Source organism: Girardinichthys multiradiatus, chromosome 12, assembly GCF_021462225.1.
Source record: "Girardinichthys multiradiatus isolate DD_20200921_A chromosome 12, DD_fGirMul_XY1, whole genome shotgun sequence".
In the NCBI taxonomy this organism is placed as follows: Eukaryota; Metazoa; Chordata; class Actinopteri; order Cyprinodontiformes; family Goodeidae; genus Girardinichthys; species Girardinichthys multiradiatus.
In genome coordinates, this window is record NC_061805.1 from 50,529,171 (window position 1) to 50,555,314 (window position 26,144).

A 26,144-nucleotide genomic window follows, 5' to 3' on the forward strand; every position below is an offset into this window, starting at 1 on the left:
GTTTCTTCTCTGCTTGATCTGTATTATATTTAGGGGGATCGGTGATCAGCCGATGCTTACATGTAAAAACCAATTTCATCTACCTCGGCAATGGTCTGGAAATCACCAGCTGTCCCCTTTAACTCTGCCGTGAGAGAGAGCTGACTGACAGACCGTTCACAACTGTTGACAACATAAGATTGAAACACTGAAGGTGTGTTGTGACCTTATGACATAAATCGGAATCGACAGGTCAGGCTTTTTAAAGATCGGTAATCGGCCAGAAAACTGCAGTGAGTGTACCCCTAAATATGGCATTAACTACAACAGCTCCCTTGATCTTTTGGTATGTTTTACAGAACCAGAATATTCAGCTGCTAGAGGAAATAGTTGTGTGTCATATTTGTAATTAATTTTTTTTTTTTTCCCACTACGTTAAAACTGTCATCTTCCAGCAGCGATTCCATATTTCTTAGTGGTGTGTAAATAGTTTAAAAAGAGAAAGAATTATGGGATTCGTCTGAACCAAAAACTGAACCTGGCAGCAGAAAATCAGAGTATATCAGCATACTTTCTCCAGCTTCGAGGAGAATGAAGTGGATGGGTTGTACAACGTGGCTTCAAGCTGGAGGCCATCTATCTAAATGTTTTCACAAGTGTACTTTTTCTCAACTTCTGGTTATTCAGACATTTTTTACAGTTCTCAGTGGCTCAAATTACAAACACTTTCAGGGTCTGTTACACGTTTTAAGGCTATGAAGACCACCACAGTGCATCCCAATAAACAGCCACACATTGTTAACTGCTGGTGGGTTAAGCTAGGCTTGGATTAACATAGATAATAAATACATCATTAGTTGTTTCCAGTCTGCTAAATGAATCTATAATTATGTATTCACAGAAAGATGTAATTTTTAATAAATTAATGTTTCACAATTTGTTAGCAGATTTCTTCCAAGCTAAAAACAATTATTTGCACCCCTTTCAAAGCTTGTTTTTTTCCAGGAGTTTTACTGTTTTTTTTTTTTTACTATCGTTATTCTATTTATTTTCACTGTATTTATTTTATGTAACTCTCAGTCTTTGAAAGGAAAAAGTAGAAGAAACCCTAAAGTGACTAAAATAGAGAGCGAAGACAGGATGTATGTATTTGCAGACAAGAAGCTAGTGACATCCTCAGGTCCACTAATAGAGCATCATGCCACACCAAGACGTCAAGAAGATTGGGAAACAAATATTTAATGAAACAACTTCACTCACAACTAGAAACATACAATGTAATGACGCTCACTTTCCACTCTCCTCTGCTATAACCATGTCCCCACAGCCTACTGGAGTAACATCTGGGGCACCATTATTTAAACTTGGTGTTAGGAAAGATGGCAGCGAGAACCAAACTAGCTGGTTATTAGCATGCAAAGTGTGAATGCATGATGCAACATAATCAATGATATACTGACTCTGCATTGATTTATATTGTGATGTAACTCAGTATGTTGTGCAGCCGTACACCCAACCAGCTCACCAAAAATATAAACCTTTAGCCTCATAGCGTAATTGCCCGAGTCAAATTAGCCAAATTATAAGGCAATTATCCTACGAGGCTAGCTAAATATATTCTGAAGCTCTGTGAAAATAAAAACGATCTTCATGCAGCTTCTGAATCCTGGAACTTTTCAAAGAATAACATCTGAAATGTTCTGTCAACCAACAGGAAACAGGAATAAACTGATCAATTTCTAACATCACAAAAAGCATCTCCTCACCAATAAACACAGCTCACCCTAGGAAGAAATGGACTAAATACTGGCTCACAGTTTCTACTACGTTGCCTGTTTCACTATTAAACATCTGACATATGTGGACATATGCAGAAATCAATCAGCAGAGGGACTTTACCAGTTAATATTCCTTATATCATCATTGTGATTTACTATAAAACTCCAGAGATAAAAACATATTTGCCTCACTGAAATCCAAGAACAGAAAAAAACCATCTCATGTTGGGCACAAACCATTTATGATTATGTAAACAGACTGATGATGTCAAAGGCGATTTGAGCCTTTAATAAAACCCAGAAAACCAACATTAAATAATGACATCAGTCAGAAAACATAGCAGAGCCGAGGCTGAACGCTGAGACCACAAACCGCTGCAAACACATAGCGAACGGGAAATCTGCAGGGAGAGCAGCAGCAACACGATGATGGACGGACTGACAAACACACGCAGACAAAAAAAATAGTTTATGATGCAAAAAAAAAAAAGCCCTTATGGAATTTTCTCGATCCTCAAGCGCCCATCAGCATCCCACACTAGCTAAATATTTTGCCTGAAGCTGTTCTGTAGTTTAGATGTTTGCTTCTTGTTTTTACTAACTCTGCTCCGACAGTTCGGCCTCTGATGTCTCCAAAAGAAAACCTCGTGTAAAACCCAGCGGGAAGAGGTCAGAGCCGTGAGCCTGTTTTTACTGCACATTCTTTTCAATCAGGAGCGGCCTCGAGGATCCGACCGCGAGGCTCGCCTCTTCCAATCAGGAACAAAAAACTGTCCATCTGAATTATTTTACCAACAAAAGCTGGTCATATGCAGGGGCCTTACTTTCACCGCAACAAACTGAACTGAACATCCTGGAGCGCTGAAATATTTTTTTGAAGAAAGTAATTATATTCTGTAGGAGAAGATTTTGATCACTTTTATATATAAAAGCATTGATATCAACACATCATATAATCTATTTAAAAAAAAAACACAGAACATAATCTTTCGTCATTTCTTGTTAAAATTGCCTGTAAAATATGAAATGAGCTACAATAACAAATTCACTGAACTTCTTACAAACTGAGACTCAAGTGTTTTTCCTGCTCGTTATTTAAGGGTTCCAGAGAGATTTTCCCATCTGTGTGAATTTTTCTATGTTTGGATTCTTATCTGGTCGGAACTCGGACAATATTACGGAAATCCAAGGATCAATACCAGGAAAAAAACTCAGGAGAGAACTTTATATAAACTGGAATGATCAGTGATGGATATAGGACTTCTAGCAGTGTCCAGATGGTGAGGGCTAACCTGGGGTTGTTTTAGTGATTTCGGGGCAACCCCGCTACAGATCCCAGTGGTTTGGTCCGCTGGTCCATAGCTCTCAGCAGGAGTGTTTCTATGAGTATCAGATTTTTCTGGCTTTTATTTCACCTCGTTTCCTTCTTCCTGTTGTATTATCTTTTGTTTTTCCTGTTTAACCCCACCCTTTTGCTTGCTTCATCTTTAAATAACTATTTTCTCCATCCTTTTACCTTTTTGTCACTTTGTAGATCCATTTAGCTCACTTCTATTTCTTGTTTTCTTTCTTATTTAATATCCTCAAAACTTTTCTTTTTTCTTGACATAATAAATCACATAAAGTGTCCTACTTCGACAAAACCTGAACACTTTTTATCTCAAATGAATCAATGCAACTGAAGTTTTAGACTTTAAAACAACATATTTATCAACTAGAACCAATCAATATTTTAAAGTGTTTGTCTCATCAAAAGGACAACATATAATATATGTATAACATATAATATAACATTCTTTTTACATTTTGTCATAAACAGACGAATGTCATCTCATTCTGAATCTATCCCAGTTAAACCATAATGACCAGAGAACCAGAGGAAAAAGAAAGTTTGTTTGACTATCTGTCCCTCGGACTCTCAGCCCAGCACAGAAACAGCCACTGAGCCTCAGGTCGGAGGGTTGAAGAATTATTCCTCCGTAAATCTTCCTGGAAGGAGATCAATTTATCTCGTCGTAAAATACTGCAGCCCCAGAAAATCCTTTACTGTTCCAGCCAAACATAACGGCAAGTATCTCAATTAAAACTGGCCCTTCCTGAAAGCCATAGACAACATGACACAAGCTCCCTGATTGGCTATAGGACAGACATCTCTTCCTGTTTTGGGGCGCGTCAATAAGAGAGTTTAACAACGGGTGAGTTTTAATGAGATCTGTGTGCACAGTTTCTTCATCAATAGACCTAATGACCGGTTGCAGCCTGGCAGCCGATACCGTGCCGACAGTTAGAGGCAGATTATCGGATCAGTGTTTCTCCAGAGCCAATGAGATCCAAAGGCTGGTCAGAGGGCCCAAAGAGGACCCAAAATAAGCTCTCTGGGTCCAAATAAACAGTGAGAAGTTACTGACTCACCTCAGGTTGTATCAGATAACAGGTCCTTTTGGTATCGTTTTAGTCCTAATTGCTTTATATTTTATTATTTCAGTACTGTGCAGAAGTCTTGAGTCACCTGGCATTTTAAAAAGGAAAAGAAATCCATACTTACGAATGAACAGGCCTACATCTGATAAACAATGGATAGCAGGATTCAGCATTTAAAGAATGGGAACAGCATATGAATATTTCTCTAGATTCTATTCTTTTTCCACACTTATCCAGACTTGAAAATGCTTAACAGATTCCATACTTTTCCAGACTGCATAGAAACCCTAGAAGAGAGCGGACAAGAAGAGGTCTAAACAACAGGCCTAAAAAAACGATCTACAGAAGATGAACAGTATGTGAAAGTCAAAGGAACCGAATCAGGAAAGACCTGACAGAACCTGAGAGATGCATCACCACTCAGCATAGCAAGTGTTCAGCTAACAGCTTGTTGGAGCTAAAATCTACTGGTTATCTTTGAGATTTTTCATGGATTCAACCAAGGAAATGGAAACAAATTCTGTGTTTGCGATGGGTTGCTAGCAGCACAGAGCCTAACCTATTTAACGGATCTAAAGAACCTCTTTTCTAGGTCTACGATGTGTTGACGGAACACTGGTTGTTCACTGGTTCAGTTAAGAACCCATGAATGACTGAAGTTCTGGTACTGGACAGAAGATAACAGGCTGCCGGCTTTGAAGGAAAACAGAAAGAAATGAGGGATGACTCTGGATTTCAAACACAGCTCTTGTCTTAGTTCACTGGATTAAAGCGTTTAGTTCCAAGTAAACTGTACTGATAAATCCGTCACTAGAATCACTTTGTCACAGATTTTATCAATGAAAATGATTCACTGAATTTACGCAACGTTAACCAGTTTACTCCACGTTCTGCTGCTGCACAGCAGCTCATCACTAGATTAAAAACATCATTAAATATTTTTTTCTTCCAAGTTGAGGTTGTGTTCTCTGCTCCTGCCAGACTCAGCCGTTACATCTCCAGTGACCTCTGACCTCCCTGCAGGAACCCCACCATCCTCCTCCTGCGTCCAGCAGCAGAGAGACTGATGTCCAGTCGACCAGCGTCTGACTGACCTTTAGCAGCTCGGTCACTGGGGACTCATCTATCTCTCTGTCCATCTCCCAGCATCCCTCAGTCCCCTCCTTGCTCTCTAATGCTAATGCAGCTGTTTATAACTGCCACATTGACTTTCTCCTGCCACTGTATGTAAATACAATCTGCTCTGATCAATGCAGAAGTGACATGACGCTGCCCATGAAATCACACAACTAAAACACAAACATGCATCCTTCAAATCCATTTTGAACTTAAAAAGTCAATTAAATTTATCAGCTCTAACATGCAGGTAAAAACAGTTGGGATCAGAAAGTATAATGTGACATGGACATTTTAATTACGCCTAATGACCAACTCAGCAATCCCACTGATTGTTATTCTTGCTCAGGTTACATTTAATACCCTTTAAACATGTTTTGGCATCAATATGTAGAAACATGGATTTTTCTTCAGCATCATCATAATTAGATCTCATACCAGTCGCACAGTTTAGGTCACTGCTGGTTGTGAAACGTTGCTTTGGGGCAGTTTAGATGAACTTACCTCCCACAGATGTCTGCTGTTCCTGACAGTCCCAGACTGCAGTCTCTCCACCATGAGTGGGACGCCCTGAAACGGGCCGATCCAGGTTCCCTGAGGTATCCGCTGAGCGGCACAGATCCCGTAACCCAGACCAGGAACCGTGCTGGTGCAGAGACACACCTGCACTCACACAAGGACAACAAATTAAAAATCTGCAGCCTGGGTCTTTGATCAGGAGCTAAACATAATGAAGGAGCAAGGATGAGTACAACCAGTGATTGTGATAAACTGGGTTTCACATTCTTATGCTATGCTCTCCATGAGCCGGAATCCTTGGGGAAATTTTTATTTTTCATAATCTGACAATGAAATAGTTTTAATCAAGATTTTTCAATTCTCTATTCATGTTTTAAATAGTTTTACGTCATTTTAATTTTTGTCTGCCCAAGGAGTTTTCAAGTCAACTGTATGTCATTCTGATCTCAGCTGGTAGTTGACATTTGTGTCGGTTAAAGCACATACAAAGTAAGGTCACCTTTAAATATGAATGATACATACATTCTAATTTAATTTAATTTTGCAGCATGAATGTCTCAACTTTGTCTTCCATTTTTCATGGTCAATATCTTTTGCAATTTGCTGTTTGAGCCACCAGGTTTCTTTAAAACATACATAGTTGACATTGAACAGGAGAGACAGATGGAGGTGTTACCTCTCTGGGCAGATCCCTCAGCCAATCAGGGACGTCTGGCAGAGGAACAGGCGCTGCTGTGCTGCTGGTCCCGACCAAGCGGCGCAGAGAATGAAGAGGGCCGTGCATTGGACACTCCCCGTTCCTGTTGTCTGCACACATGTCACAGCCTGCAGGGCAAAGAAGGTTTCCACAAAGTTTATCTTTAATTGTGTGCTCACCATTTGTTACATTTCCAAGTGCGAGTTTTGATTTATTTTGTTTGCTTGTTTAATTTGAGGAATTACACAACTGTGATTAGTCACCAACAAACTATTTAATTAACTAAACAGTCATTCGACAGAAGCAGAGCCAAATAATGTACCATCACTGTTACAATCATTCAGTATTTACAGCAAACCTGATCCTCGCCATCTTTTACGTCAGACAAGACAAACACATTTATCTATGATGTAAAAAAAATGTCTAACAATGTTCTGTTCAACGGATAACTACAGTGTGCTTTTAACTGATATCTGCAAACCTCTAGTTGTCCATGCTGGAGCATTTACTTCACACTGTTAACCAGATACTGCTGGAAACACGTTGCTAATTCTGTCTTATTGCAAGATGTGGACACGAGAGAAAAAGTCTTTAAATGGCCGTTAAAACTAGAGAGGGTGAGAAATACAGTGCACAAAACTGACATTTATTTCAAAACTCAACTCGGCTGTTGGGGATGGTTTACATTATTTTAGTGTATGTGTCTGTTCAGATATCATTACTCTCTGCGGCTGCAAAACAGGCTAGCTGAAAATGTAAAAAATAAGGCGCCGTTCTGAGAACACGAGTAGACTAATGCTGATTCTTTAACAGACATGGAAAATGTTTTCTTGTTCAATCTAGTCGATGTGAAGCTTAAGACAAGTAGCAGTGTTTTTAAAAATCGAATATCTCCCCTACATCGTTTTTAAAAATAACACTGTACACACGTGAGGTTTTTCAGATACGTTTTCATCCACAGCAACCCGCAGAAATACGACACTGAATGTTGTGTTAAACACTCCGGACGCATAGGGGGCACGGCACTGCAAAAATGAAACCTATGTCAGCCAATCAGAATCCTTCAAAAACAATCACGACTTCCTGTTGGGTAAAACATGGCGCCAGGAGGTTTGTTTGTGTGTACAGAATAAGAAGTTCAACTTATTTTAAACACGGTTTTAGAATATAAAGCTGATAAAACACAAGAGAGTGTTGATTTGGAATCGTGTCAAAGCAAGTATGTAGATATACTGACTCTTTTTTATAGAGCATTACCCAACGGAGTCCTCAGATGAATTTCCCTACATAAAAAGGGACATAACGCAGGCTCATTTAACAACAGAAATAAGAAGGTAAATATCGTTAGGCCGTCGACACAGGACGCAGGAGTGGACACAGTCAAGTGGTTCTTCTGTACTATGACCTGTACCAACAAATCTGGGCTGGTTCCCCAGCTACTACTACCATCTCGTCCGGTACTGAAACAGCTGACCTGGATGATTCCCTGCCCCTACCCTCGCTTTCCACATCTTCCTCATCTACCAGGGACATAACGGACACAGGGTCTGACAGTGAGATGAAGAGCAGTGTGGATCCCACATTAAAGGAGAGGAGAGACCTGCTTCATGTACGTATATTTACTGATGCATTCCTCTTAAATTTAAGCACTTCACTGATAACTGTTGTTCTGCTGTATGGAGCCCGCGAGGGGACATGGGGGAATTTCTTTTCTTTTGCATTCCCACGCAATAGTCTTTGCGTTATCTCGCAATACTTTGTGGGATAGTTTCCAAACCAGATAACTGCAAAAATGGAACAAACTCTAGACCCGTTTTTGAGATTTATTGAGTTTTATTTTGAAATCGGCCTTAAAGAAAAGGATATTCAGTCAGACTTAGAGAGTTATTATCCACAAGCTGTCAAACTACTGAACTATAAAACTGCATGAAACCACATCTGAGACACTTTATTTGCTTATTACTGCTGCATGATGTGTACTTTTTTTTTTGCACGCCATTAGTGCTATTGTTTTTATCGTGATTTGAACGGTTTTTCTTATCCTAAACATTTAATCACATTGTTAACCTGCATATGACAAATAATCCATATCAATGCCATATCAGTGCTGTTTGTTTTGTGAGCAGTTTGTCATCTGTGCTGCTGTTCCAAAATTTACAGCTTTCTCAAGGTGATGAACAACTTTTGCGAGCGAACGGAAAAGTATTGCGAGTGAACGGAAAAGTATTGCGAGCGAACGGAAAAGTATTGCGAGCGAACGGAAAAGTATTGCGAGCGAACGGAAAAGTATTGCGAGCGAACGGAAAAGTATTGCGTGGGGACGCAAAAGAAAACAAATCCCCCGTGTCCCCTCGCTGTCGCCGTACTGCTGGACCTAGTTTAATTACGCCATAGTTTATCCGTTTTTATATACAACATATCAATGGGTTTGTTGTTGTGGGTACATAGTATACTGTAAGAAATGTAGTCACATGTACTCAAATTATACGATATTACGTGGACATGACGTGAAATACTACAAGATGTGACATAAGTATGTAGGGTTAAAAAAGACTAAATTAAATTCATATATTGTGAAATAAATGTGAATTTAGTATGAAATAAATTAATGTCATTAGAAAATAGAATTTACAATTAAATTGTGAAATGGACAGTTAAATAAATGTGCCATAAATATGCCTTTTATGATAAATAATTCAATGTAATTTAAAAAAATAAATTCATTGATAATCATGTAAATTAAAATGAATTTATTAGAAACTAATGACATTTAGTTATTTAGTGTAATCGTTTAAAGGGTACATTTAATTAGCTAATGGCATATTTAATTATTCAATTGTAACCATTTCATAATTTAATAATACATTTATGTATTTCATGGTAAATTAACTTATGTTGTTAATCAAGATATAGGTATTTAATTTGGTCCTTTTTAACCCCCCCATACACATAAGCTAGGTTTTCTTCTGTAAATAAACCTGTTTTGATATTTTTACTTTATAAAGGTTAAACTGAAAGGACACTGAAATGACCGGCTGAACAGAAAGTTGCCTGCTGAGACCCAGTGGCTGAACGCTGTTGTGGAAGACCAACACATAAAGAAGAAACTGGTGAAAATTATGGAGACGTCAGAAAAACAAGCATCTGACAATTTTGCTAAATTATCTGATACACTCGACAGGCTCACTACATCAGTGGCTGAAGGTTTTTCTCTTCTGAGACAAGTCATACATACTCCTGCACAACCACCACACTACATCGCTTATGAATCAAGAGGGCAGATGTATTCTCACACATCACGACATTCAATCCACCCTTCATTCATTCCCAAATAAATCATCTTCTGACACAAGAACGCAACAGATTGCAATACCAATAGACACCATAAACACACCAGATTTGTCCCACACACCTGTTGACACCATGGGGCAGTTTTCATACATATGTTCACAACACACCTTATTTGGAACAGTTAACTTAAAGGTCTATACGTTTACTGTGATAGTACATGTGTACATGGCTATGTACGGCAGAGGCGTTCATGTTTTTAATCGTCATGTTTTTCCTGATGACTAATGGCCAATTTGTCTGTTAGAATCATCCTGTTCTAATAAACAGAAAATATAACAAATGTTCAGTGTGTCTGTGTGAAAAACAAAAACAACATAACCATTAGAAAATGTAAATTTATTTTATGTAAATTCTTGGAAAAGGTCAGTTTTCTCTTATAAATACAGTCTGGAACATTGGTCGATATTGCCAGTGCAAACTATTTAAGAAATATCTGGTCCACAGTTTCAGGGTGAACAGACAAGATCATTCAAAATGCCAAAACAATATTTTCTTTTGTAGATTGTTTATAGTCCTGGGTTATAGCTTGACAGTAGGTTTCATATTGAACTATGACAATAACAACATTATACAAATAATGAATATTCTCAGTTATCCTGTTGTCATCTACAGTGTCTTTAGAAGCCTCACACTAATTGTGCAACACGAAGCATAAATGACAAATGGAAAATCATTCATATAAATGTCCATGGCTCTTCTCAGGGCTCCAAATTGGGCTTTTAGTCTTCCAAACGCACATTCAATTACCATTCATGCTCGGAACAATGAAAGTCCAAAGTACTGCTCCTGAACACAGCTTCCCCCATTAACATATTCTTTCATGAGGTAAGGACGTAGTGGCCATGGGGGGTCACCATGTATGTAGACGGATATGGGCTTTTCATGGTCCACAATTTGTCTTGGACAGGGAGGGATTTTCCTGTGCTTCAGATGTGTGTTTATTGTGGTGTTGACAAATACTCGGGCGTCTTGTACACTCGCTGGCCATTCCACGCCCACATCAATGAAAGAGTACCTGTAATCACAGGTGGCTTGGATGTTAAGAGAAAACCGACCCTTTCTATTAAGGTAGTCAGTGGAATTGGCTGATGGTTGCTTCATCTTCACATGAGTCCCATCCACAGCTCCTAGACACTGAGGGAGACCATAAGCCTGTTCAAACCAATTGACAAGTGCATGGACAGCACTCTCTGTTTTTGGTATTTGGATTATCTATAGCCTTACACAGCTGTTTAACAATTTTTGAGACGACCTGCCTTGACAATCCAAATGCATTTGCCGTCTAACTAGTCTACCCTCATCAGCCAAATAGTACAGAGTGTATGCAACGTTTTTGACCACACAGACTAGAGATCGCATTATAGTGGTCTCCCCTTCTCTGTAAGGACAAAGTAACTATGACAGCGACAGTAGCGACAACCATGACATTCTGAAGTTGTCACGCCATTCTTCCAGGAGGACGATTTCTCTCTCGAAGTTTCCCACCTGCCAGCAGTGTGCCCAGGTTTGATCCCAAACCATCGACGGTGATGTTGAACGGCATTCAGCCTCTGTGGTGGGAGCTAGAGCTGCTGTAAAGCAGATGATCTCCAAGCGCTCTCTCTCCTCTGCCCCTCAATGTGTCGCAGCAGCACGGCTTGTAAATCCCATCAAGCCAAAAGTGTCTGAACCAATGTAATCAGCACCTCTCTGACAGCATTCATTTTTATTCCGCTGTATGGCCGAGTCTATAAACAATGGTACCATAAAGGTCCGTTTCATCATGGACACACGCAAAAAACGGTTTTTTAAATCTCCATTTTGGCCGGAGTTTTCATAATTATCCGTTTTTAGTGATATAAAACGGGGTTTATGAATGAAAGGCAAAACCGCATAAAACGTTATTCGTTTTCATAGATATTCGGCTACGTGTGGACAAGGCCTGAGTCCACATGATGCAAAGAAATATTTTAAAACCTAAACTGCTTTGACGCTTGATAAATATAAGAACAAGGCCTCACCAGGGTAAAATAATCCATATAACTATTTTCTCATCTGTTAACCTGTAAATGTAAGGAGCGAACTAACCTACAACATCTGACAATCCACAAGATCCTCAGATTTATTAATAGTATAAGAATGAGATAATTGGAAAAAATATTTTTACTGTATCACATAGAAGCTCCAGAATGCTACTTATTAGCGGTTTAATGATATTGGCAGTATTTCCAGATTTTATTTTTTAAATTTCGTCTGTTTTCTCATCATTAAAGTTTGATAAAAATCCGTATGATCGTTTTTTGACACTGGACGCCGGACATTTCTGGAAGGAAACTATTAACTTAGAGCTGCTAACGCAAGCTAGCTCAATTATACCCCGTAAGAATTTAGCACAATAGAAAAAAAAAATCAATCAACTTATAAATCAATCAATTAATAATCACTTACCAGCGTAAGTCTTACATACTACCGCTGGAATAGTAACACATAGAAACAGAAGGTTCTAGCTAGCGGCCTGATTACTGCTACGTGGAAGCTTCCAGACTTTCAGAGTTGGTACAGTCCACTGTAGGGGGAGCTTGAAAACACAATATGCGAATCTTCTGCTTCAAAATATGATAAATGTTCTCCTTTAACTTATAATGCTGTGTTTCCGGAATATATAAGTGTTTAATATCTTATTGATAGTTTTTATTTCCTCTGGAAAAATCTAATTAATCTTTTGGAGAGTTAAGTCCCCCTATCTTCCTTTTGATTTGATCCAAATGGTGAAGGCGGGAAGACATATTGGCCTTTTTTGTCTTTATGAAATTTTGCTGACCTGTGGAAATTAGTTAGACTTTTTTATTGTTATTTTAGATTTGCTCAATTATTTTGCTAATTTATTACTTCTTTACTGATTAATTTATTTGCTCCTAACCTCACGTATTTATTTATCCATTCAATGTTTTGCTTATTTGTTAAATTTTTTATTTAGTTTAATTTATTTATTCATTCACCTAATAATTTATTTGTTCACTTTTTAAAATTTCATTTTAAAAAAATACTTTTTTATATTTACATATTTGCTTTACTATTTCATTTATTAGTGTTTTGGGGGGCGGGCATTGGCATTGTTTGATATTTTGTTGAATATTAGGTTTTCTCTGTGTGTGTTTTATTCACCTTCAAAAATCAGATTTTCTTCTGTCTTCAAACTCCACATTTCATAATAATGTTACAGAGAAGGTTTCAGTTCTGTTTAGTCTCCATTAAAAACGGTTTTTCCTGCTGCACAAGTCATTTTGACTGTGTGAAAAACTGAAACTGATGAAAAAAGTATCCTGCTTCCACCCTAAAGTCCAAATGTGGAGGAAAAAGTCCTCTGGTGTTTTTCCACGGTAATGTAGCAAGCACCATATTGCCTGGAGTTAGTGAGTGTCAACATTTACTCACAGATGCAGTCTGACAGTAATGGAGGCTAATTGACTGTAGCAACATAATGAGAGATGATTATCTGGGCAGAAAAGTCCCACAGAGGCTGGGAGAAACAGGATGTGAATGTTGTTTTTTTTCTGGCTTTCCCAAAATTAAAACATTTTCCAATTGATAGACTGGCAGCTGCTTTTACACCATGATTGATTGAAGTTAATTAAATAATATTAAAGTCATTTATTACCACAAAGTACAGCACTGGTTCATGGCTGAGTAAATGGGAAAAATTCCCCTTGTTCATTTTACTTCTTTCAATTACGTTTTTTTTTATTTATTTGAATCTGGCATTCACCAAAAGTGGAGACATTTAGGAGAGTAAGCTTAAAATATTCCCTCATGACTGTGAGAAAACTAACACATTAAAAGTTTTCAATACTTTGCAGTTTCAATTAATTCATTACAAAAAAGCTTTTTTAGCTTATATGAAAAAAACAACAAAAAAATATTTTTATTGTATCTTTGCCCAAAGTGATAGTACAGTCATCAGAGGAAACAAGTTTAATTGTAAAGGAGTCAGTCATCAGTCATTTTCTACCGCTTCTTCCATAGTGGTCGCGGGGGAGCTGGTGTCTATCTCCAGCAGTCTATGGGCGAGATGCAGGGTCCACCCTGGACAGGTTGCCAGTCCATCGCAGGGCAACACACAAACAACCATACACACTCATTCATACACCTAAGGGCAATTTAGAGAGACCAATTAACCTAACAGGCATGTCTTTGGACTGTGGGAGGAAGCTGGAGTACACGGTGAGAACCCACGCATGCACGGGGAGAACATGCAAACTCCATGCAGAAAGACCTCAGGCCGGGAATCAAACCCAGGACCTCCTTGCTGCAAGGCAACAGTGCTACCAACTGCACCACCGTGCAAAGGAGCGCAGATTAAATCACTCCATCAGTCCAGTTATCAGGCTGCTTTCCTTAGGAGGACACGTGCTAAAACCATTGTCTTCTTGTTCTAGCAAGAAAGCATGCAACCGTCATGACATCTAAATCCTTTAACATATACGACAGCACAGCTGAAGCACCACGTCTACATATTTGTTTTAAACGTCTGGCCCTTTTACTCCAACATTTTAGGTCATGTGGATGAAGACATTTCTAGAAATTATGCCATGTTTATATGAAACTGTTTGGAAAAGACAGATTGAAAGATTGTTTAAAAAAAAACTATTTTCACAGGCAGAAGGCCCTGAAGTAAATGGCTCTGGCCCAAGGGCCCCCCATCCTCCTAGTCAGGCTCATCTGGCCCTCTGTCTCCTCACTGTTTTTTGATTGTTCTGACTCCAGGTGTGAGATGAGATCAAGTACTTCTGGAGGACTGCACATTGTAAAAGAAGTTCAGACTTCACAGACCAATAAAAAACGGAGGAGGAAGAATTTAAAATGAAACCACCTCCGGCAACTGTTAAACAGCCTTTCATATGGTTACACACAAACACAACAGATGTGTCAGAAGCTGAAACTGACTGAACTAAAATAAAAACTTGGTCTAAATCAGGAAGACCAGAAGAAAGAACTCAGACTTGTTTGCTGAACTTGAACCAACTATGCATATGGCTCAAGATCTGGTGATCTCACACTGTTAATGTTGGTTCAAATGTGGTTAAATGAGCCTAAAACTCACTCAGATACACCCGAATCCTAACAGATTTGGCTCTTCTGGCAGAAGAAACACATCATTGTCTCTTAAAACCAGACCTGCAATCACTTTAGAGGCAAGAGGAGAGATGCAACGCTTCAAAGTCAACTTCTTACTGGAACAAAAGGTAAGTAAACTCAGTCTGTATTGGAAAAACTATCTGCAGCTGTAAACTTGACTGTATGTTAATTCTTGCATTTTATGACAGCTCCAGCGCCCGAAAGACATGCTGGGATGTAGGAAACGGAGCTACGAAGACTTTTAACGTTTTTTTCTCCTGTTTTTCCTGAAAACACGTCTCAAGGTGTTCACCAGTACTGGGTCATCCTTGTCACATGTCTGGTTTCTAAATCCTCCAACCTCTCTACTAAAGACAGGTCAGGACTGCAGGACAGCACGTCCAGCAGCCGTACCCTCTTCTTCCTCAGCCATGCTTTGGACTGTTGTTTTTTCCATCGTCTTGGTAGAAAAAATTTTCTTCATCAATGGTGCCATCACAGAGGTGGAAATGAGCTTTGCTCTGGGCACTGATAGAACCTCATACCATGATACAACCCCTACCATCACAGAGCCTGGCTGCAGGAGCTGCATGCAGACAACAGACTGGATGCCCCTTTTCATCTTTGCTTCAGATGTCCCAGCACTAATCTGGAACACCGATCCATCAGATCACAACCTTCATTCTAACCGTGTGATGGTCCATCCCAGATGCCTCCATGCCACCTCATTAACATACATCCACTGTTCTGTTTGGTACGGTGCGGTGCTGATGATGCTGAGCAGGGTTAAAGCTGTAAACGGTCCATTCTCTTCCAGACTGATGTTCTTTGTTTGTTTCATCTGTGATTAAAACTTAGTACTCTGGTCCATCTCCAGCAGATAGACAGAACCACTTGGCATCTGCTCCCGGAGCTCTCCAGAGGGGTCTGACAGAAACTTTCTAATTTAGAGAATTGCAGTTTAATTTGAAAGCATTTAAGAGTTTTTAATGAGTCATTAATTAATTAATGAACCATCAGTTTAAACTGTATCACCCAGTTTCCGACCACAATCTGTTACTCCCATTCAAAAGATTTGGATCCAGAAATGATTGCCTGAAAATGTTCCATCATTTCCTGACATGCTGCCAGGGAAAGTATTAAAAACAGAGAAGATCGAGGTTCAGTAACAAGCTCCTGGACTCTTCCTTAGTGCAATCATCTCCCTCTATATTGATTATGGACGATATCCGTGTTTGTTTGAAGTCCAGATGAGGAGCGGCCAGACAGTGGGCCCAAACATATTTCTCTGTGATACGGACTCACCTGGATTCCACCTTTTAGAACAGGTAAAGGCAGCAAGTGTCAGGTGTTACCAATTCAGACTTTTTCTTTTTACGAGTAAAAGCCTTCATGGTTTAAAGATGATTTGTTTATGTGTCTGAGTCACAAAACTACAGAAGCAGATCAGTCAGAGCTCCCACTCTGAGATCTGAGCCTGCAGATAAAAATGCAGAAAAAAGTAAAAATCTATTCTTTAGAGAAAGAATTATGCTTCTACACAGCTAGGTCTTCAATACCCAGTACAGAACCTTTCAGAACCAAGCTCACATATCTTTTGATGACACTAAAAGGTAAGGTAAGTTTATTTATATAGCGCTTTTCAGTAACGAGACACTCAAAGCGCTGTACATACAATTACAAAGAAAATAAACACAGATACAGACACAGAAAAACAAAAGAAATGATACTACAATCCTTCTGAGAAATCTATAAATCTCTGGCCAACATTACAATGATACAGATAAGATTAATAATTCTTTGGGTTTTACTGGTAAGAGCTGGTTCTATACCAAACTTTCTAAAGAGGTAATTATATCATTAATTCTTCTATGTAGGGGAAAGCATCTTCTGTTAAGAAAGAATGATCCTTGGGTTCGCTGGTATAATGGAGTTGTAGTCCAATAATAACAGTCATTTGCACCCATTTAAATTTAACTAAGCAATCACTGAGTTCTAACTAAGGAAGCTGAGTCACTGGTGTAAAAACAGCTTTTAGCTCCTAAAGCTAAAAGCATGCTCCTAAAAGAAACTAAACTAAACTTTAGTACGGGACTAAATTTAAAGAAGGAAAATCTCATTTCAGTCGTTTCAGTAGCGTCACTCATTTGATAATGTTCACATTGTTTTGTCATTTTCAGCAAGTCAAAACGTTCTTCTCTGCGCTGCTAAAGATGCTGTGTTTAATATATGTGTTAGGATTTTATATTAGACGTTTTAATACAGTTACAGTAAAAAGAACAAAATCCTTTAAATTCTAAGTGTTTGTGTTTTTCATTTGTATTTTAGGTTTTTGGAAGTTTTATACTTATTTTTTAACCACCTTTCCCATTTTTATTTTATCCCTGTTTTAATGACAATCTGAAAGCTGTTGTGTATCTCAGTGCACTAGGAGCTAAAAGTAGCTCCTAGTGACATCATTCGAAGAAACATCTTAGGATTTCTTGAATGCAGAATGAAAACAAAATAATGATCATCATGTAAATAAACTACGTTCAAACATTTTGATGCTGTTTGACAATTAATTGAAATTTGCTAAGTCATCATCATGATTTACACATTTCTGAATCCAGTCTAAATTCTACCATCGGTTAATTTCTCTCCACTGATTACAAGAAGCACCTTTGTTTGTTTTACTTGTTTCTTTTAACAACCAATCACAGCTCTTAGAAGAGAGCATCTCGCCGAGCAACGGGGTCAACCACACCTCCTCACTAACACAGGAATCTCTGTCGTCTCCTCGCTCAGAGTCGCTCTCAGTAGTGAAGTGAATCACTCTTAAGGCAGGAATTTGTCGGCTAAGTTAGGCGCTCTCGGAGCATCCGTGTGAATACGAGCCCAGATCCTTTACAACATTAAACCCTTGAACTGACTACCTTCTGTTTATCACGACACCAACCAGAAACAGTTCAGTGCCCTGAAAGAATGATCTGATTTAATTTAATATAATCTGGTCCACCTGTAGAGCAGTGATGGGGATGTAAGTGATTCAAATCACATGGAGCTGCCATGTCTGCAGAGGCCACCAGAGGGCATTAGTGGTGGCACTGGAGATGAGCTGCAGGCAGTAACCAAAGCATCTGACAGATACCTGGAACTGGTTTGAGTTTGATGCGGTTTAGATTGTAGGTTTTCCTGAAGCAGGATGGTTGCATCATTTCTTTAACAGGCATGAGGGGTGTCCTCTTCACACGAAGGTACACGAGGACATGCCTTGTGCAGGTGCCCTTGTGTACCCATTCTTTCCAACATCTCCACATGTCCTACATGCCAACCTGTCATCTGACCACCGTAAAACTCCACCTAGAGCTGACTGACTGTCGGAGGCTTCTGCAAATGCCTGATGACGCTCTCTCTTCATCTGGGAAGCCCCCACGTATGCCCCCTAGAGGCCGTTGAAGGCATTCCAGCTCCTTGAAAATCAGAACACAGACTCTCCCATCACTGGTCTGCATGAACATAAAATATAAAACAATTAGGTACGAATCAGAAATTGGACGTTTTCTTCTGGGTCCTGAAGGTTCTTTTTTGCTGTCTGCATTTTGTTCAGAGTTAAATTAACATAAAAGTGTAAATAAATCAGGCTTTAGCCTAAAGAACAGAAAAGATTTTTAAAATAAGAGGAATTCATTAAAGCTCTGCTTTTAAAGCACAGATTTTGGATGTTATCGTCACAGCTGTTTCTTCAGGTTCAAAACTCTGAATGTGCAGAAGCAGAAAACTAAAATAAATGGAAAAAGCACTGAAAGCTTTTTCCATTTTCACTCAGCTATGAGATGTTAAAGATCTTCTAATAACTGATCATCATCTGAGCAGCAGCTCTTGCTGGACCATTATCTGCTCACACATGAAACGTTTGGATGACACGGAGAACTGAACCCCAAAAAGATGATCCCTAACAGGACGTCTGTACAGCAGAAACCACGGTCAGCTTCAGATTAATCCTCTCTGCACCCAGATTGGCCCAGTTTGTTTCCTCCAAAACCAACAGAAATAATTTACTAATGAGGTGGGACATGAAGAGGTCCACTTTCTCCTCAAACCTCCAATAAAAACCCTTCTGAAGTTTCCCTTCCATTATTATGATTATTATTATTATTTTTACACCTCTAATCACTAATAAGATGCAGACATGAATGTGTTTCTAACAGTTTATGGCTGCTGTGTTGCATTTACTTCAGTTGTCTTCGTGTCTGTAGGCCCTGCATGTGTTTGTTGTAAAATCAGTTAAAATTAGTCTGTGCTCTAAAGGATTGAGTCAATCATTTAATGCAAAAACTATGTTTTTTCCAAACAAATAACTTTTGTCATTAAAACCCTGGTCTTGTCAAACCGAACGTCGGAGATTTACTGGATGACTTAAACATGTCCAACTTAAAAGATTCAAGAGAGAACTAAACTAACTTTTATTATTTAGAAACAAAGTTTGTTCTTCTTCTTCTGCGGTTTATTCATGTTCTGGTTAAATTTATAAGTCATCAAACCTTTTCCTAGATGTTCATAAAATAATAAAAAGAAAAAGCAATAAATTGAAAATGAAAAGCTGACAATTTAACACTAAAACAGCGGGTGCTTTATTTTTTATTTAGTCACTTTAAAGTCTTACAAATTTATAAAGTAGTAATTATAAATTCACATCATCCAGCACGTTTCAGTATTTTTACAGAAGGTTTCAAATGTTTTCCTCATTAAAGTTAAAACATTTAAATTAAATAAATTACCATCTATTTAAACCAGAAACATCTGGATTATTTAATTCATGAAATTAACGTTAAAAATAAATTAATAACTGCAAATTTATATTGAATTTGAACTTAATTTAAAGACCAATTATTAAAATGACCTGAATTATTATTATGATTATTGGTTTAATTATTATTGGAGGTCAGGCAGTGACATGTGAGTGTGTGACTTTATCTACACCCCCACTCACACACACACACACACACACACACACACACACACACACACACACACACACACACACACACCCCCTGAGACCTATACGGCCGTGTTGGGATGATAAATAGCGGGCCGGCAGGCCGGTGGATCGATCCTCCTCCTCCTCTCCTCCTCCTCCTCCTCTCTCCTCCACAAACACAAAACTATATACAGCAATTAATTCCTGCTTGTCCCTCCATCCCTCATCGGGCCTGCCGGAGCGTATTGACTCAGATTACTGCTGATGGTCCGTTTTATCACCGCGGGATGAACAGCGAGGGGCGGCGGGGCTTTTAGGGCCGCAGACAGCGAGGAGGAGGATGGAGGATGAAGGAGCGGCGTGGAGGTAATCCTCACCGCGCCGCTGCAGCGGAGATGTTCTAAAGATGTTCGAGGTTTCTTCAGGAAGCTGAAACCTTATGATCCAGAATAAATAAATCACATGCAGTCCAGTTGTTGCTGCATTTTTTGTCAGATGTCACCTACAGACAAAACCGCCTGAAAAACAGAGGAGCATCCAGAACATCTCCACTAAAGCCATGCTTCAGTTACCTAATTTACCACATCTGAAAAACAAAAAGGTTAAGAAAAAAATAAGCAAAACTCGACATTTTTATCTAACAAAGCATTGTATTAAATGTCGTAAAACCGACCGAGAATAAAATCAGATTGGAAATAAAGATTGATCCTCAGCGTGGTTCAGTATCTCCAAACAGCGACGCAGTTTCAGGTGTTTGGAGCTTGATTAACCGCAGCAGATTCACTGTTAACACTTGTATTAAAATGAGCTTTTTATTCAATTCAAATATTAGAGTCTGAGAATGCAAATGAAAAGTCTCTGATCTCAGTAAATTGTTATTATTTTGGCCTTTTTAAAAACGATCATTTATTGATTTGTTTCAGGCAGCACTGAAGGTTTCCTGTGATTTCATATTTAAAACAGGAAACTGTGAAACAGCCCTTTAACCGAGTCGGAAACTACGATCCAACTTCCGCTCCGTGCGGAAACAGCGGCGTTAATTAGTTAAAATGAAAAACATTCACGGATCAGAACCTTCATAAAATGCTACAAAGAAACTCAGAAATATAAACCCGAGAAATAAAATATTTATTATTATTTTATGGATTCTGAAGTTTCAGGACAACATCAAGAAGGAGTAATTAATGAGAAATAGATGACAGACGCGCTTCAATAAATTATTTCTAGCTTATTAATAATACTGGTAAAATAGAATATATTCAGGCCTGTGATTAGACCCCCCCACACACACACAAATACACACCTGTCATTCACACTATGCGCAGAAATCTGAATGTACCACCTGACAACAGGAAGCCCGCCGCTGATTTACTGTAACTTTAAAACACAGAAATATTAAATGAATATTACCACTGATTAAATCTGGACCGAGATACAAACTCAACTGAAATATTTGCAAAATCGTGAAAAACATAAAGAAATGTTTAAATTATATTAAAATTTGTTTATTCTAATTGAGGCTTTTTGAGACATTTATGCAGAAAAAAACCGCACCAGCCTAAATCAACACTATTAGACACAAATCTATATCTATATATCTATATATCTATATATCTATATATCTATATATCTATATATCTATATAGATATATATCTATATATCTATATATCTATATAGATATATAGATATATAGATATATATCTATATATCTATATATCTATATAGATATATAGATATATAGATATATAGATATCTTTTTTTACATTTATATCATCTTATTTGTGTGTTTATGACTTTGCGCCTTCAGAGGAGTTTCTGCAGCTTCATCAACTGTTTATTTTAAACCCATAAAATACAAATTAGAAGAAGAAGAATCAGACGTGACGTTTCATTGAATCAAACGCGTGAGCGGTCACGGGACACCCACGGACAAGAAATGAACGGATCCCACGAGGGAACTGTCTGACACGCGCCTTTTAAATTGATCCCCACGTGCGGGGCGCGGGCCGCTGGTGTAACGGAAGAGCGCGCGAGCAGAACGCTCCACGGCGCGTGCGCGTGTCTGTTTTACGCATGAAGGAACTCGGTCAATGTCAGCTCACACGCATCCCCAGGAGGTCTGAAAGCGAAGAAATGATTGAAGGTTTTTACCTCCTGCCCTGAAGAAGAGATGGAGCTCCGCCATTAATTCTGAGGAAATAAACTAGAACATAAAATAAAAATATTCATGGTTAAAGTGTTTTCTTCTCCTGCTGAACAAATACATAGAACTTATTTAATTTGTTCATTTGAAAATGAAGAACATTGAAATCAAACAGAGAAAGGAGGCTGTTTAACAGACAATCTGCAGGTTCAGAGCCTGCTTGGCCTTTGACCTCTGACCCTCCACAACCCAACAGCCTTCCTACTCCTCCTTTTCCTCTAGCTACTGTCCAATGAACATCTCTCACTGCCTGAGAAATTATGCAGCTTTTTTCAAATGAATTTTATGTAATTAAACAAAAATCAGTGAATTACTGGAAAAAGTTTTCCTACAGTATCTGTTCGTTTTTTACCTGATTCAGATTTTAGTTAAATAGTGGGACTGACAGAAAAAACCGAATAAAGCTGTTAAATGAAAAGCTTTAAATGTTATGTTTAAAACTATTTTAAATGAACCAGATTAATAAAGTCTGATTAAATCAAAGCTGAACACTACAAATATTTAGGCAAAATAAAATTATAGGAATTCAATTTGGAAATCCTCTTAAGAGTTTTTATGCTGCTTTAAATCTTTATGCAATTCTGCTGAATGTTTTCTTGTTGAGATAACAGATCAAAGTGATGTTGAGGGTCTAAAGTGGGAGAGGTTAAAGGTCACGGACTGAGAGGCGGATCTCCACAGACTACAGAAACCTTGGACCCAGCCCCCTGAGTGTAGGTTTGTGTGTTTTGACGTACGGTTGTTGACCTCTCCTGTGTGGTTGCTCAGCGGGATGATCTCCATCCTCTGCTGGCCGTACAGGTAGAAGTCCAGCTCCTCGGATGTCAGCTTGAACCTTCTGCTCTCCTCACTGCTTCCTCCGATGCTGCTGCTCTTCACGCTGGACGACACCACCCCAACCCCACCATAGCTCTGCTCCTTGGCTTGATGGAGGAGCTCCGCGGCTGTGTTGTGACCCTGCTGGTTCTCCGGGGGGACCACCACCACCAGGTCTGCTGCACCTCCTGGTCCTGGTCCTCCTCCTCCTCCTCCCCCTCCTGCTCCTGGTCCTACAGGGCCAGTGCACACTGGTGCCAGAGCCTGCCCAAAGAGGGCAATTTGTTGAGGGACGGGCAGCTGAGAGAGGCCTGTGGAGGTGGAGATGGAGACGGAGGAGGATGGAGTAAGAGCAGCAGCCACCGCTGCTGCTGCTGCTGCGGCTGCTGCGGCTGCTGAAGAAGAAGGAACTGCAGAGGCAGAAGTGGAGGAAGAAGAAGATGAGGATGTGCAGTGCGTGGAGGCCAGGAGGTGGGTGTGCAGGCGGGACGGGCGCAGGGTGTCCATGGCGATGGAGAGGCGGTCAGGTGGAGGAGGAGGGGGAGCCAAAGGTGCCTTTAGCTGAGCCTGAGGGAAGAGCTGCTGCCAGTGCTGCAGGTAGGACGGGTCCACCTTCAGGAAGGCCGAGCCGCTGGGATCGCCTGGCTTCAGCATGGCTGCACTGCTGGGGGTCAAGTCAAAGGGAGGGGGTCAGTCACCAGAGCGGAGAACATGAGACAGAGAGTCCAGTTTGAAAAACATCTGGTCCTCAGCAAACCTTCAGTTTAGAGTCACAGTTAAAACATAAAGAAACCGTTTCCCGCATTTAATTTCAAGTTGAGTCACACAGAAAGAAGATATTTCCATGTTTACACTGAATTTACTAACAGAGAGGAATTACTAATCTGGAGCCGCATTAAAATTATGTTTCCATCATTTTCTCATCTGATGGATTTTACAGTTACACAACAATGTATGAGACAGATCATTTAATTGTTTCCAACTGTTAAATCCACTTAATTTAAGTTTTAAGTAAATGTTACAAACTTCTAAATTTGTTTCCCACAACTGAAGCAGAGATTTAGTTTTTATCTTTAAAGCAAAGCTTTTTAAATTCGTCAGATAATTTTTTTTGTGTAATTTTACATTTATGTGATTCTTTTCCAAACAGTCACTTAATTTTATCCTTTATATTTTACTGAAATTCAGCGGATTTATCCATTTAATTAAAAGGTTTCAGGAGATTCCGGTTAGTTTTTGATTAAATGAACATTAGATCATTAACTCTTCCGCGCTGTGCGTTTTTATTTAAAGGAAATAGACCAATTCAAAGGAGCTTTGGAGATTGATTTCCTATTGGTAAAAGGGTTGGAAAATCCAAGAAATCTCTGCTTTCCTTATTAGCAAATTCAAATAAAATCCTTAAATTATTATAAAAAAGAAGAAATAATCTCAAACTGACATAAAATAAAGTCATGCGACTTTTCTCTGAAACTTTAAACGTATCTGATAATTAGCAGTTTTCACCCAATAATTAAATTTTCTAAATGCTTATCTCAAAGCCTAATTTGTTCATTACTTTAATATAATCTTGATTTAGTTGAAATTGAAATAACTTTGTTCTTAAACCAGTAAATCATTCTGTTTTCTCCGCAGCGCTCTGCGGCTTGCTCGGTTTTATTTTACGCGCATAAACGCATTAAATCAAAACAGTAAAAAGTCACCTGCGCTCTCTGAAGAAGTTCACGCTGTGAAGCAGCCTGTGGGAGAAGCTTTCATCTGAACAAATGAACTGAAGATCCGTTTAGGTCCAGTTAAGATCAGCGGTCCGCCGCCAGGAGCGCGCCCCGGCAGACTCAGCTGTCGGCCGGGGGGAAGATGCGTAGAGTCTCCGCTGTCCTTCCTGTTTTATCCCGGGTTTGTTTTATCTGAAAGTTGCCTAAAAAGCGCGGATGTGTCAGATTCGCCTAGGCGCTGGTTTCTAGTCAGCAGCGGAAGCTTCTTTCCAGCTCCGGGCTGCAGAGAACCAGCCGGGACAGTCCGCTGCGTCCAGCGCGTCTCCGGAGCCAAAACTGCGCGACCCGCTCCTCCTATCCTGTCTCCTCTCCTCTCTCCTCTCCTCTCTCTCTCTCCTTAGCCTCTGCAGTCTCTCCCTCCCACTTTAAAACACGTTGTTTCTCCCAGTCTCTTTTTTTTACTCACAATTTTCACTTTTCTCGGGACTCTTTCCCCCCCAAACTCCCGCAGATTGGACTTTCTTCTCATTTCCCTTGAATTTTTTTAAAAATTGTAAACAGAGAACTGGGTCGGAACAGATTGGACTGCATGTAACTTTCTGTAACAGCAGTAATGGTCATCTAAATGTGATCAGAAGCAAATAACACACTAGGCATCCTAAACTGTATTTAAGTTCTGCAAAGACCGCCGTTTTCACTCAAACATAAATGTTCTGGGTTTCAGATGTTCCGAACTGGTCCTGAAGTTTAACTGAAAGAAACATTTGCAGCAAAGACTCTGGAACTGCCATCAATTTTCATTCTGCACGAGAAAAAGCAGAATAAATTGAGAGTTAAGTCTTGAAATAAACTTGAAGTTCATATTAAATACAGAAGCTAAACAGAAAACGCGTATCGGGCCTGGGTTGCATCACCAGTAGGTGGCGGTATAATACGTTTTTCAGATGTTATTTAACAATAATGGGGGGCAAGGAACAAATCTGCGCTTAGCCAATAAACAATCATAATGGCGTGGGTAATTATTAAATATATATGATATTTTTTTCTTTGCAAGCAAATACTGGTCATTTTTTTCTGCATAAGTTAAACTAATGAGATTTGTTTAGTACGTTCATCTATCTGACTATAATAATAATAATAATAATAATAATAATAATAATAATGGTAGATACATCCTGCAGTGAGTATAAAAATTAGCATTTTTCTTGCATTCCTGTCTATTGAAGGGCAGTACCATGAACAGGGGATGGCTCACTGTCTCCAGCTGATGTTTGATCAAGAAGAAACCTTCTAGCGTATAGTTTTTTCAGAGTCGTGGCCCCAAAAAGCCAAACTCAGAGCTTGAAAATGAAGATCTCTTCTTTTTTCCTACTATCTGCATACAGAAGAGTTCACTAATGTACGCATCGGTCAGTCATGGTGTCAACAGCTCCCCACTAAAGGCTGTATGCCAACATGATGGCATCTCAGGGAACATGTAGTGAGGTTAAAATG

General features: G+C 39.2%; 1 protein-coding gene across 5 annotated transcripts in view; it reads right to left on the bottom strand.

The window, feature by feature from the left end:
• prdm6 (PR domain containing 6) overlaps positions 1-24,987 on the bottom strand; it is a 113,658-nt gene extending 88,671 nt beyond the window's left edge. The window contains exons 1-4 of one of the 5 annotated variants that reach the window (XM_047380365.1): positions 24,639-24,986; positions 22,857-23,599; positions 6,490-6,638; positions 5,799-5,957 (exon numbers count right to left, since the gene is read on the bottom strand). In XM_047380365.1, the coding sequence (XP_047236321.1) occupies positions 5,799-5,957; positions 6,490-6,638; positions 22,857-23,589 (1,041 nt within the window). In that variant the 5' untranslated portion in view covers positions 23,590-23,599; positions 24,639-24,986. Of the gene's footprint in view, positions 1-5,798; positions 5,958-6,489; positions 6,639-22,856; positions 23,600-24,638 lie in introns of all 5 variants that reach the window. The other 4 variants (XM_047380366.1, XM_047380364.1, XM_047380363.1 and 1 more) reach the window with 4 other exon arrangements.
• Positions 24,988-26,144: the final 1,157 nt, after the last annotated feature.